At 39.0% G+C, this 13,926-nt stretch overlaps 1 protein-coding gene across 3 annotated transcripts in view; it reads left to right on the top strand.

The window, feature by feature from the left end:
• nphp4 (nephronophthisis 4) overlaps positions 1-13,926 on the top strand; it is a 168,604-nt gene that overhangs the window by 108,573 nt on the left and 46,105 nt on the right. For all 3 annotated transcript variants that reach the window (XM_042408717.1, XM_042408716.1, XM_042408715.1), the window contains exons 13-15: positions 2,631-2,788; positions 5,105-5,296; positions 7,638-7,825. In XM_042408717.1, the coding sequence (XP_042264651.1) occupies positions 2,631-2,788; positions 5,105-5,296; positions 7,638-7,825 (538 nt within the window). The remainder of the gene's footprint in view (positions 1-2,630; positions 2,789-5,104; positions 5,297-7,637; positions 7,826-13,926) is intronic.

Below are 13,926 nucleotides of genomic sequence, written 5' to 3'. Positions count from 1 at the left end.
TGTTGGTTTTAGTGTTTTCATGGGATTCGTTAACAAATAACATGAAATGAAACAGGCAGTTTAACACTGTGCAGTCCGTCAAAATACTCGATCCCATTTAACTGTGATTTGGTTTTGTGATGAGCACTTGCTGTATGTAAAAGCTAAGCTAAGTAAAAGCTTATCTAAACTGATTTAGATGTGGGTAGAAACTGGGTGACAGCAGGTCACTGGAGTCTTGAAAGATGTCTGCTTGCAGTGAATCCAGTATTAGAGACTTTCATGCTTCACTTTGTTTTTTCCCTAAAGGTTATACTATCTGAGTCTTTTCATGTCCTTGCCTTCAGATAGCTTGAGAAATTGCATTGGCACACCTTACCACTTTCTCTTGGTGATTTATTGTCTTCATGTCAAGTTTATTTATAGAGTGTTTTTAACAAACAGGTCTGTCATGGAGGTCTTTGCAGGAAACAAGAGGCACAAATGCAGATAAAATCCAGTGTGGTGAAACACTAGCGATAAAAAGTAGAACACAAAAGAAACATGTGCACAGAGTTAATATTACATCCAGGAGTACCCAAGTCAAATCTCCAAATTCAAACCAACACACTGTAAATAATGACTATAATTAGGCTGGTTGTGATTGTTAGGATGGAGTCACACCTTCTGCTCCAAATGTCCCCTAGTTTTGCACACGTCACTTTAAAAAAAAAAGGACAAAAGACAGTCTCTGAGATTCACAAGTCACCTGTTCATTCATCTACAAAACATATCAGTTTGTTGCTTATGAATAAACTGTAATGCAGAAAAGCTGCAGCCTTAAACATGGACTCCTATACTGATAAATGCTATGAAGATGCTCCAGTACTGAGAGCACAGTATTGTTTCCTAAACTTCAGTTTGCATTTTGAAGGGCAATGCTATTTAATAGCTTGTAACTTCCAGATAAGTCATTACAATCAGTGCAGGCATTCACAAGGACCAAGTAAACCCAGAACAGGGAAATCTCTTTTTCATCTCTTTGACATATGGCTTCTGTGTTTTGTTTACTGTAAGTGTGGAGTTAGAGCTGCTACAATCAGTTCTGACAAATTCATTACTAGCTTCCTCTCATACTGCTGTGCTGCTTTGTTCCAGGCCTCAAAAACACAAATTTACTTTCCATGTAATCTCTTTGCATCCAGCTGCCAATCATCTCACATTCTGCTGAGTGACTGTACTACAGTACGATCAGTGTTGCACATTTATGGGTAATCAACTTGTAATTTCATAGAAGCACAAGCTATATGCTTATGAATACACACACTGGATGGTAGGCAATCAAAAAACAGGAGGGTACAAAGTAGAGTGATATATCAAATTAGTTCAATTAATTAGAATTTTTGTTTTGCATGATGTGTAAAATGTCTACATTATGAAAATGGAGTCATTGCGACCTGTTTAAAAATATCACTTCAAAGTCAAAAAGTAACGTTGTTGATAGCCGGCTGCATAGCTGTGATGTGAATAGTTACACTACATGTTCACCAGCAGTTTATGAGACTGTCATGACTCTAAGTGGCTAGCTGCTCTGGCTATCTCATAGTGAATTTAACAGTCACATGTATGAGAGGGACTGAAAAAAAGACTCTGCTACTGATCTGAGCTCTCGAATTGTGTTTATTGACAAAGTATTATCTGGTTACGAGAGGTGAAGCGGTGGGGGTTGACTGAACAGTCTGCAGACTACTTTATTCAGTTTGTCCCCTTGTTTGAGTTTTATATGGTCTCTGTTCTGAAACTGGTTATAAACTGCATGTCAGTGCTTTACCTAATTGAAGCATCTGGTACTGACAGTCCATAGCCATATGTGACAGTCTTGCAAGTGGTGCAGGTCTTTTCTTATTCTTGCTCAACTGTCTTATGCAAAAAGTCCCTAAGAAAATATGACGTTTCAGTCGTCTTTAATCTTTCTGCATTTGGCAGGCAAAAAAAATCGTAGATTTGAACAGCACTCCAGTTGGCAGGCAAGGAAGAAATCCTGCACTAGCTGTGATTTTAAATGGTCTGCATTGACTCAAATGGAAGAGACCTCTCTCTGTCAGAGTAAATTATGTTTTTTCATTACTTTACATCCCCTACACACAAAGATTGTTTTGCCATCCTGAAATCAGCTGAGATGATTGCTTACCATTAGATGAAATTGGATTTTCAACTCTCTTAAATGTTGTAAACCCATGAGTGACTAAAATGTCCTGGTTCCATCAGACTGATTCGGTATCATGGTCCTGAATCAGGCTCTGTGATGCTCTTATGTACCAGGGCAGCAACTAATAATTATTTATATTGTTGAGTAATCGGTCAATAATTTTTTGAGTGACATGTTAAAGCTGTAAGCTCTCAGAAAAATGTGAAAAATGCTCCCAGCACCTTAAAAGTATTTCAGATAAAAGCAGCAAATTCTCATTTTTGTGAAGCTGGAAGCAGAAAATATTTGGCATTTTGTGATTCTAATTCATCTTGGCCATAATTAAAGTTTGGAAATATTTGAATTTTTTTTTTTCATATTATTATATTTATATATATTATTACCTTCTTTTTATTTTTCAAAGAGCCTCTTCATTTATGCACTACTGACTTTCCTGCATACACATCATCCCATTGTGTTCTAGGCCTGCTCAGCTGTCAGCAACATTGCCCACCTAGAGATGGATCTTCAGCTGGACAGGGATGTGTCACCCTCAGCTCAGGATGAAGGAGACCAACTTCAGGAGCTGCCCTTCACCCCCGTCCACGCTCCTGTCATCACTCTTGGGATGAATGCACCGAGGTGAGTCCCTCCTATTGTCTACTTGAGACAAGAGTAACACACGAGAGGCATGCATGCTGGACATCATTTCCTTAAACATTTAATTTCACTGCATCCTTTTTTCATGCTTTCCTCTTTGTTTTTTAATCATTACTCATCAGATGGAAATGGTCTGTTTTTGACTCCTTTATTTAGGTTAGTTTTTTGCAAAAATACATCTTAAATTCAGTATCTGAGACCATTGAGGTCTTATATTTTGCTCTCCGACACCCAAAGCTGCTTTTTGTCTTTTGTGAGAAGTAAAGGAAATAACACCGCATGTTTGTGTTGGCATCAGCCGGACAACAGGAATTACAATTAAAAGGTCAGCTATATATGAATTGGTAAACAGTGGCCAACATAATTATAGATGTTCATGATGTGGAGGCTTGAAAATCCATTAACTGAATACTTGAGTGGAACTGAATTATTGGACAGCCGTCTCATTATAAAAAGGACGTGCACCAGATATATGAAACGTACAATTGTTATGATTTGGCCATCTGGCCTTCCTGAAGATAGTCATATATTAGATGAACACATAGTTTGCAACATATTTTTCCTTTTTGTATTTTCACTATAGTTTCTGGAGTGGTTAACCTTTCCAGCATAGCCCATTAGGGTGGCATGAGTGTAACTCTTGTTTGATAGGAGACGTTATTGAATCAAGCCACTTTAAACACCCTTTCAACATGTTACTGTTTTATCTGGCCCCGTATCTCAGTGTGAACCTTGTACGGTACTTCATTACCACAATAGTTCACTGTCTTGCTATCTACAGAGGGATATTGATCGGCTCACTAATTGGCAGCCTGTGCACTTGGTAATATGGCAGTGTTGTCAGTAAGGAGGAGAATTCAGCTCAGCCAATTTAAAGAAGTGGTTTTGTCAGCCTTTACGTCCCACTTTGGGTAATGGTCTCAGCATTGTTTGTTACTGTGAAAATTCATTAATAAATCCAGCTGTAAGAAAGAGGTTTTGACTTTGATTTAGTGGTGCAGAGTGAAATGAAATGGGCTCACAGTTTACACTGCAGCTAATAATAGAGTTTGGAGAGGATGTCATAATAATAGCAGCAATGCAGCCTGGTCTGTTGAGGTGGGATACCAAATGAGAGCGAACACTCCTGCAAATAATGGGCACAGTAACTGGGAAACAAGGCATCGCATTAGCACAGAGAGTCTGTAAATAAGCAGCTGGCATCGAAACAGTTTCCCAATCCCAGAGTTTGGATCCAGACACGATGCTGTTCAGTTCAGTGGGCTGAAACATCTCTGCCTCTTCACTCGGAGCCAAAACATCTTTTTGACTGTTTTCGGTGTGGAATGACCCACTTTTTTAAGAAGAACAATGAAGTCTAAAGAAGTTTAATTGAAGTTGCTGTGCATATCTGATTGAACCTCCTTTGAAATAAAAAATGATGGCTTGAATATTAATCCACTGGGGCTAAATTAAGATATAACTTTGAGCGATGGGGAAATGAGGAAAGGCATGAAATTGACACATCCGCTGCGGAAAACCCAATCGACTGTCTTCTTCACTGTTGTTGCCTTAATTAGTTTGATCAGGGCTTCATTCTTTCACAAATGGGTCGCTGTGGACCCGACTGTTTACCAACTGGACACAGGCAGCGTTACTGTTATGATGAGCTCAAACATTATCGTTAATTTTCCCGTGCTTGCACTCTAGCCAGCCATCTGTACACTGTGTTTATCATACCCAGAGTGTTTGGTGTCAGCGTTGAAAGTATAAGTTATGAATGTTACCACAGTTGCGGAAAAACAGGTGGCCACTATGATTAGAGATAACTGCCAATTATGCTTGAAAATCCTAGGGGAGCGATTTGGCACCCGTTGTCTCTCCCCTGTAAGTGTTCTCACGGTGCCGCCACTTGACGGATATTACTGACGTCCTCATGTTGGCTCATCATTGTTTCATCGCGTTTTTTGGAAAGTCCAGGCGTGTTTAACTTGGATGAGGTGCGGAAATTGACGTTACACTGCATCTCCTAAAAGGCAAACATCTTGAGCCAGAATGGAACCGATCCAAGATAAACAGAGCCGGGTCTGAAGTGATAAAACAGCATAGAATTCCACTCAGATCTCAACATTTTCTCTGCCTCGTTTACAACCACAAATCATCTAAGTGAGGCCGGTGCAGCGGGGACTAAACACATTACCGCTTGCTGCTCATGAAGCATCAGAAGCAGCGTTTGCTGAGGCCTTTTCAGCTTGGTGAGTGATTGATGTGTGCTCATTATTCTGGGACCTTGCTTCTAATTTAAACCTTCTCCTTTAGTTCCTGCTCAGTCAGCTCCAGGAGCTCACTGGCCCACCTCCACTCTGCTGGCTTCCCTGACATTGTGGACTGTAGAGGGCAGGTGGCAGAAGTCCTGGACCCCACAGAGCCTGTGCCCTTTGACCCCCAGCGTGAAGAGACTGACCCTCTACAGGGCAACCTGCTGGTGTTCCAGTTTCTAGCGTTTACCAGGTGAGGCTTGCAGTGCTGGGTCACATGAAGCTGCAGTGCTGAAGTAAATTTAATTATTTGTGGTTCCAGGAATGTCAACATTGTTGTATTGTAAGTAAAAGAGAGCAGTCATTGATTTGACAGCAGTTTACCCACATTACTGAACACTGAGCCAGTGGCCGTTTAAGTGTATACAGGAATAGATACATCCTTCATGCATTTTGGTTGACAGCCAAGGACACCGCCCTGCTTGCCATGAGATTTCTTTTTTTTTTTTTTTTTTTTTTTTTTTGTATTGAACTGAAGCCAAGATACAAATACACTCAAAACGGGCATAAAGTCCTGCCAGTCATCTTCTACTCACATGTCAAGTACATACCCAAACACATATGCTCACAGTTGCAGAATAACACATAAACACATTTCCCATCAGCACAGGCTGGATAGCGCCTCTGTCAACGACCCATCACGAAAAACCCTGAAGCCAGCGTCCCTTCTGTCAGGGGCTGACAGTGGAGGGGGGCTGCTGAAGGATGGTATAAAACACACCACTGTTTGCGTCCGTCTGTCTTGTCAACTACATTGTCAGCATTTTGATAAACCCAACTCACATCTGTCTCGTTCATCATACACTCAGCACCATGCCGCTGTGACTTCCTGCGCGCTAACCTCAACGCTCCACGTCCTTATGTGTGAATGGAAAGATCTGCTTTGTTTTCAGTATGAATGAATATCAAAATGTTAAGCTCTTCTCATCTTCCCATTTTTTTTCCCCAGCACTACAGCATTACTATTCTGTTTATTCCGAACAGGCTGACAATGAACTTCCTTTCTGCAGGCGAGTTGGAAGGAAGTTTGGTAGGAAGACCTAGTTATAGCTTGAGATTACAACAATAAATATTTAAAGCCTCTGGGTGACACTATCATATTATCAGCTGGAGACAGTGAAACAAAGATATTTTTAACATCAGAAAATATGGATTTTTACTTTAATTTGTGTGCTGTGACAGTGTGAGAGCTTATTTGATTCTTCTGGTTTCTTTTCAAGGCCTCCTTAAGGAGATCTGAAGTGCAACCTGAACCCACACACTTCAACATAAATTGCATGGCTCTGTGGCTCGGGTGGGGGGGGTTACCTCATAATTATGACAAACAGGTATAGTAGGCAGGAGGTTTAGGTAGCAGCAGCAGTAGCACTCAGGCAAGCGGGGAGCCCGTGGATAGGCAGTGTAATTTCTACCTCTCACCTTGGCGCCATAATTATCAATCTTGTCTGTTTACAGAATGAATATTAATGCCGGCTTCTCTGTTAAGATGGAACACGGCAGCATCTTTAACAGTGGAATATCAGTGTGTGTGTGATTGACTGGGAGGTCACACTCTGCTCTTATTAGATTCTACTTTGAAACCTCCGGCTCTGACAGCCTGTCCGTGGTCGTGGGGGGGGGGGGGCCTCCCAGCACTCCCTGCTTGTTTTCAAACGCCTCTTTTCTTTTTTCCTCATTATTGAATGCCCGATGACTGATTGCTAATCTATTCATCAGGCGGAAACAGAAAGAGGCTCATCCTGAAACTCGCTCATTATTTAATGTGTGTGGTGCTAAATCAAGTGCTTGCAGGCTCACCGGGACTTTTTGTGGGCCATCCGCAGTTTGAAGTGTGTGTTTATGTCTGTGTCTGTGTATATGTGTGTGTGTGTGTGAGTGTGTGTGTGAAATCACACTCTGAGGGTGGTGTTTGTGTGAAAAGGAGTAAACAAAGCATACATACAATTCCCTTTGTGTTAACAGATGAACTAGAATACAATATGCACTTTTTTGTACATATAAAGAGAATATTTCCTGTCTGCCACAGATCTAATGACTAGCTCTCATGCTGCCTTTAGTTTTCATTAAGAAGCTAAGCTACCCACTTCTTATAAATCAAAGGTATAATGGTGAGTTTGTACTTACTCAATCAGCTATCTAATTTATAGCCACTTTTGAGGTGTGATTTACCCCCTCAAGCTGTAAGTAGCAGTGAAGCTGAATTACCGGCTGGTAGGACGTGCAAGAAATGCATATTTGATTTTTTTCATTCATGGAATTGTCCGTGGTAAATCATAGTTGAAATGTGATTTACTCTTCCAGTTTTTTAATGATATTTTCATCCATAAATTTTCAAATATGATTGCCACTCCCCACATAAATTTTGTAATAAAAATATCACAGTTAGCATTCATTTGATATTACTCAGGGTAGTAAATCAAGCACTTGTATTTTTTAAATTTTTTTTACATGCAACATTGCCATATTATTTTCATATAAAGCACCATGGATGATCTTTATTTTCTGAATAATCATCAACCTTTGTCTTTTGACAGAATACCAACAGCGGGGGTCGGTCCTAATTGGCCTGACAACATCTACTTCACCTTCCAGTTCTACCGCTTCCCACCAGTCACATCGCAGCAGCTCAAACTACTGACCGGTGACACGGTTCAGCAGAAAGCTGGCGATCCACTTCCCTGTGTACTGGCCTCCATCAACAAAGACGGCACTGTCAACTCTGGTAAGGATCCGCCACTGCAATAAAAAAAAGATTTTGTTCACTTTCTCTCTGTAACACAGTCATGCCTGTGTTTCGCCACTGTGGACTCTTAAATATTGTTGGTGAATGAAGCTGTCCTTCCTGTTGGCTTTTTCCGTACTCGAGTCCCAACAGTTTGGATGCACTGTGAGCATCTTACAGACAACTTGTGGGATCAATATTTTAAATGGACTGTGATTTGTTCCTACAATACCAACAACCATTTATATCCATTTCGTATTAGCATTGAATGAAGCTGCAGAGGCTTGAAACTCACTTGAGATAGCTAATGTATCACAGTAAACAATGACTGACAACTTCATATTTCTTGGTGTGTTCATGTCCTTGTCAGAAGGTGGGAAAATGCATTTATAATGTTGCTCTCCAGGTTAACATCGTACCATCGGTGCCTACAAACTGCAAGCTTGTTCCATGATTCTCCATGATGTTCTCTGATGCTTAGGCACTTCTCTTTCAATCAGCCGAGCGGGCGCTGATTGATGTCAAGTCTATTCATGTAGCAACTAATGAAATGGAAGAGATATTACAGCTTCTGACAGAGCGTGATATTGAACACACAAACAATGCCCCCCTCCCTTCGTTCCTACGCCTACCCTTATTCTCCATTCCCCAGACACACACTCCAGTCTAACTCTGTCAATATTTCTCTGTCTGTCTCTGCGTCTATCTCAGTCTGTATTATCCAGTGTGCTCTTCCACAAATCCTTCCTACGTTCAGACAGATCCTTCCTTCCATATATTCTATGGCTGGGAGCCTCTTCACCTTTTTACTGACAACTGCTGAACTTCTAAAGCTGCCCTTTTTAATTTCAAAGGATTAAGAGTTTAAAGTTCACTGTTTCTCTCAAGGTTTAACTAGGTAATTGTTTCCTCAAGCATCAACATCTGACACATCTGTCTTTACTTGCTGAACCTCAAAAACATTACATGCTACAATCTGTGAAGATGATATTATAGTTTCTCATAAAATTGCAACTCGAGAAGATTAGATAAACTGAATGGATCCATTGGAAATTCTGCCATGACACTGAATTAGCTTTATTGTAGTGTAATTATTACAGGCAGATATGAGAAAGGTTTGTGAGCACTTGGAGATGTTCTGCATTTCTGCTCTAATTGCTTCCGAATTACAAGTTTCATATGTCAAGTTATAAACACAGGCTGAGAAAACAATTACACATAAACAGTCTGAGATACTTTGTTTTTTATTGGAGAGTTGTTCATTTTGTGTAATGCTATTGATGTTTAAGCAACAAATTTAACCATACTAGCACAAAACAATAGGGCGCTGGAAGCAAAAAACAGCACTGGAAAAAGATCAAAACATATGCACATTGGTGAAATGGAGATAAGTGTGCAGATATATTGGTCTTTTTTCATTCAACTGATTTCTTAAGCAATAAAACACACTTAAGTACACCCAAGGGTTTTGCAGCTTCAGCCTCTGGTATAACCAGTACTTTATTGTGTAATTGACATTTAAATGGTTTTATCACAAAAGTAAAACAATAAGTAAACAGAAAGGAAATGTTTGTTGTGTTCTGTTTGTGGTGTCGTACCACTCAATCTCATTAATGTCACCCAATGATGGCTCAAGAAAAACATGGGAAAATAAGAGTAATTCAATCTGCCATTATCCCATAATTACCATGTGTGGCCACAGTGATTGTTGTTCAATAAAGTTATATTTCTTTAAAGCTGCACTATTGATATATTTTATATTAACAATGGAATAAAAGATTATACAATATGTGCAAGATAAAGTTCGACATTAGCTGAAGAAAGTTGTACATCTAGCACGACAGACACAACTCTAAATGAATGACGGCGTTGCTCCATGTCTGCTGGATGTGTAAATAAGCAATTGGTTGCTAATCAAATCAACATCATTTTGTAAGAGGGACAATATGTGAATGTTATCAGCAATGTCTCAGTTTGTTTTGCTTCCCCCAGATGGCCAACAAATAAATGACTGCTGCTTTTAGCTTCCACACTCTAAGACTGTGTAACTGATGGACTCTCTTTTGATAGCAATAATCAATAGTTGTAGCTATAATCCAGACCTTCACAAGAGGAAAATGACCGTTCTCTCTTAAAGAGGCAGTGGTAGTTCATTCACATTTTGCAATTGTGTGTGTGAATGGCTCAATTGAAGTTATGCCACAGTACTTCAGTAGATCTAATGTCATGATTTTGACTTGAAATTATACATATTATTATATATTATTATGTTATTGTTATAATTATTATTATTATATATAATAAGCTTTTCTGTTACCAATTTGAAGGCCTTGTGTTGCTTTGCTCGGGGTCACTGTGAAGGTGTCTGACCAACCTACATCATTTCACATCACATACAGGCATATTTTTCTGGAAAATGTGTAGTATCATGATTGATTTTTTTTTTTTTTCTTTTTTCAGTGGTTGTGAATCTTCCTGCCCCGAGGCAATAAACTATCTGCTACTGCCTCCATGCTTCATTGTTGAGAAGAACTGTTTGTATTCAGTGTGGCCTTAAGAAAATATAAAAAACGCAGTTATGGGTTTTTTTCCTAATAGTGTTTTCTTTCGGTGTGTCCTTCCACAAATTCCTCTCCTGTCCAGCGTTGTTTTCATGTGTCAGTCTTTGAAAATGATTGCAGAGCCCTGTCCGACCTGATGAGCTTCAACCACATACTGTATTGTAGGATCTCTGACATTCTCTCTTGGTGGATTTCTTTAAAGGACATGAGACATCAAAACCATATCTGGATGTCATCAATTCCTTTCACAGAAGTAATTACGGAGTTTTTTCTCCAGAATGCGTAAACAGTGTTTTCATTTAGGGTTGGGTTCTGATAGCAGGCTCAGTTTTATATCCTGTTCCAAGTTGACGAAATACACAAGACTACTGTACAAAGCTAACAAATGTCTTATTGAATCTTTTATCTTTCCTCACTCCTATTTAATATCAGCTGGAGCTACAGTACCAGTCAAAAGTTTGTACACCTTCCCATTCACTTGAATGAGAAAGTGTGTCCAAACTTTTGAGTGGTACTGTACTTAATGTTAGTGCTACAAGTAACAGGCCAAACTCTTAGCTATTGTCTAGTTACTATGTTCTACACATAAGGTGACAGAGATTTTTTTGTTAAGGAAAGAAGGACCACTCTGAGACACCACTCTATACCATCATGAGTGAACTGTGTGTTTTTGCAGTTCAGTAAAACAAAGTCTTTTCTAGTGAAACAATGTAGCTGATCACGTCACATCAGTTTTAGTAGTCAGAATCTCCCAGTTAAACTTTCATTCATATCGTATCTATGATTTAAGCTCTGAATCAAATATGTGAAGCAACTAGCTTTTGAAAGATAAATTGACTTGTTGTGTTTTTCAGGACTACATTGTGAGTTATCCACAGTTTTGAATACAAATCATACCTTCTTGCATATAATTTACAGCACTGTTGTCAAGAAACTATCATTGCAGTTATCATACAGTGACTAATCTTCTATATCTTACTGATCCTGACTGAGGAAGTGCCTTCCTTCACTCTCTAATTGTAATTTTATAAAATTAATGTTATTGTAAAATGTTGAACAGGCTCTTTATTGGCTTCAGTTTATGTGATCTATAAAGATATGAATGATCCAAGTATTGTACAAGATCAATGATCCACTGACTGCTCTGTGGTTGTTCAGTATGAGTCTTTGGAAATAGTCTGTGAGTGTGTGTGTGAGGGTGAGAGACAGACAAAGGGGTTGAGAGAGAATATGGGATTTGACTTTGAGCTTCAAAGCCGCTGCAGTTATTCAGCGTTGTGATTCTGTGTTCTGCTGTGTAGAAGTTCCCCAGAAACCCATTGAAGTCCTTAACCCTGTTTTAAGCGGTGAGTGGACATTCCTTTCATGTCTCCTCATGCACTTATTAGGTCTCAGAAAATGTGTTTCTATCCATCTATCTAGCCAGTTTTACAGCTACACTTGATCAGATTTGATGTTTAAAAAACAACAACAACAGAAGAACAGTCATCTATCAACTCAACTCAGAGAGATCTTCTTTCAGATTATTTTCTGGCACTGTGTATATTTCACTAGCAGGAAATAACGTTTAAACTGGAAAATACATATGAAAACCTGAGAGCAACAGAAGTTTAATGTGTCTTCTAAACAGCAGCGTGTCCAGATTTCTTTGCGCACTGACCTGGTAAATGGATTAAGCAGCAATTCAGACATTTTGAAGTTGAGTTCCCAAACATGCAAATTTGCCAACTGCAGCTTTTTGAAAAAAAAAAAAAAGAATCACAGAGAATGATGTGCTTTTACAATTTCCATAATTTTTCTCCCATCAAAGACAAAATCTTTCCCCCATTTTATGATAGGTGGTCCATAAGACAAATAAGCTCCTTCACTCTCTAACCCTCTATTTCTCACTGTGGCACTAAGTACTCAAAGACTGAGAGATATGTGAGACACAGTTTGGTGTCCTGCTGTTAACCTCATGTAAAATAGCTCATGTAACTGATTTCACTTAGTCAACAGGTGTTAAATTTTCACAGTTATGTGAAAGCTATTAATATGGTCATTAGGTAATAGCAAATAAAAGTTTTTTAAGGCTTATTTTGAAGGCAGCAGTGGGACAAACTGGAGGTTTCTGTGTAGTAAACACTTACAACAGATCAATATATGAACTGTGTCATTTTCAGCAGTGGTTTGCCAGGGATGGGAATAATCCTGAATATGCCCTCTACAGCTATGGTCCACCCACACAGCAGCTTTCTCTTGCATCCTGATTAGAACTCTTCTGCGTGGGCGGGTACAAACTGTGCTTGACTGACATTTCTGTGACTTTCCAGCTGTTGCATCTGTTACAGTTTTTCTTGATTGCTAAGTAACATTATAAATTATGCTCCATTTCCCCAAAACTCTAAACACAAATACATAACTGCTCACTCATCTTCACAAACTTCAAACCTCCGTGTCAAAACCAAACTCTCCACTCAAAACCATGTAATCTTACATCTAAACCAAACTTCAAAACACTACTGTAAAAACCTGATATTGCAATGAATGATGGTACTTATGAGTTTCCCCCAGAACAATCTCTTTACATGATGAGCACAATATAAAGACACAACATGCATGCATTTTCAAAAATTTTACATGTACTGTATTAAAATACACTGAAATTGAGTGAAAAAGTAAATGTACTGTAAAATATGCAACTGATAAAAAACATACTGTAATACAGTAAAATAATTTCCATGTATTTGATACATACAATATAAACCAATGAAAAACAAAAACAGTTTGTACATAAAGAAAGAAATGACGTTTATTCTGCCTCAGCTCTTTGTGGATCCATTGATCCAAGACGAGTGAACTGACCCGCGGCCCTTTTATCTATTCTGAGGTTCTGATTGGTGTGTGAACAATTTGACTCTTAGTGTTTTTACCTGGGGAATTGCGTGTTAATGGGGTTCCAGCTGTGATGACTTCAGTTAATGATATTGAATGCCAGTGCTTTCTAAATGAGCACCTGAGTGAAAACAGGGGAATAATGTTTATAGTTTAGGGAAATGGGTCTGTTTTTTGGTAGACGGCATCATGGTTTGGAGTGTTTAGTTAATAGGCCCAGTTATACTGTGTAAGCGATCGAGAAAAACTGTAAGGTGCATTCAAAATGAGCGCAAGGCAAATTTTCACCTCCTGTTTATTCTCCACAAATGCTACCACCAAACATGCACATATGTGTAGTTTAAGATAGTTTGTGTGGCTGCTCAGTCTCAACGTTTACCAGGAACTTCCAATTCTTTTTCTTATTTTCTTCCTTCTCTTGGCTCGGTATTTTTAATAATTGGAGTGAAACCCTCGGATGATTGTAAGTTTTCTCTCAAATTGAGTCAAATTTAATTATTCGACATATTTGCATCTGACCTGATGTCTTATCAACCAGAATCACTGAAAACACTCATGTGGTTAGTCAGGGCCTTTGAAGAAAAATGTAATTTTCGATGTAAAGATGTATACTACTTTTTATTTTTTTAATCTTCCTCAAGCTGTCTCACTACAGTTTCTGACACT

The sequence above is a fragment of the Thunnus maccoyii genome, chromosome 4 (assembly GCF_910596095.1).
Source record: "Thunnus maccoyii chromosome 4, fThuMac1.1, whole genome shotgun sequence".
Taxonomy (NCBI): domain Eukaryota; kingdom Metazoa; phylum Chordata; class Actinopteri; order Scombriformes; family Scombridae; genus Thunnus; species Thunnus maccoyii.
This window is presented reverse-complemented; position numbering and strand designations above follow the sequence as displayed.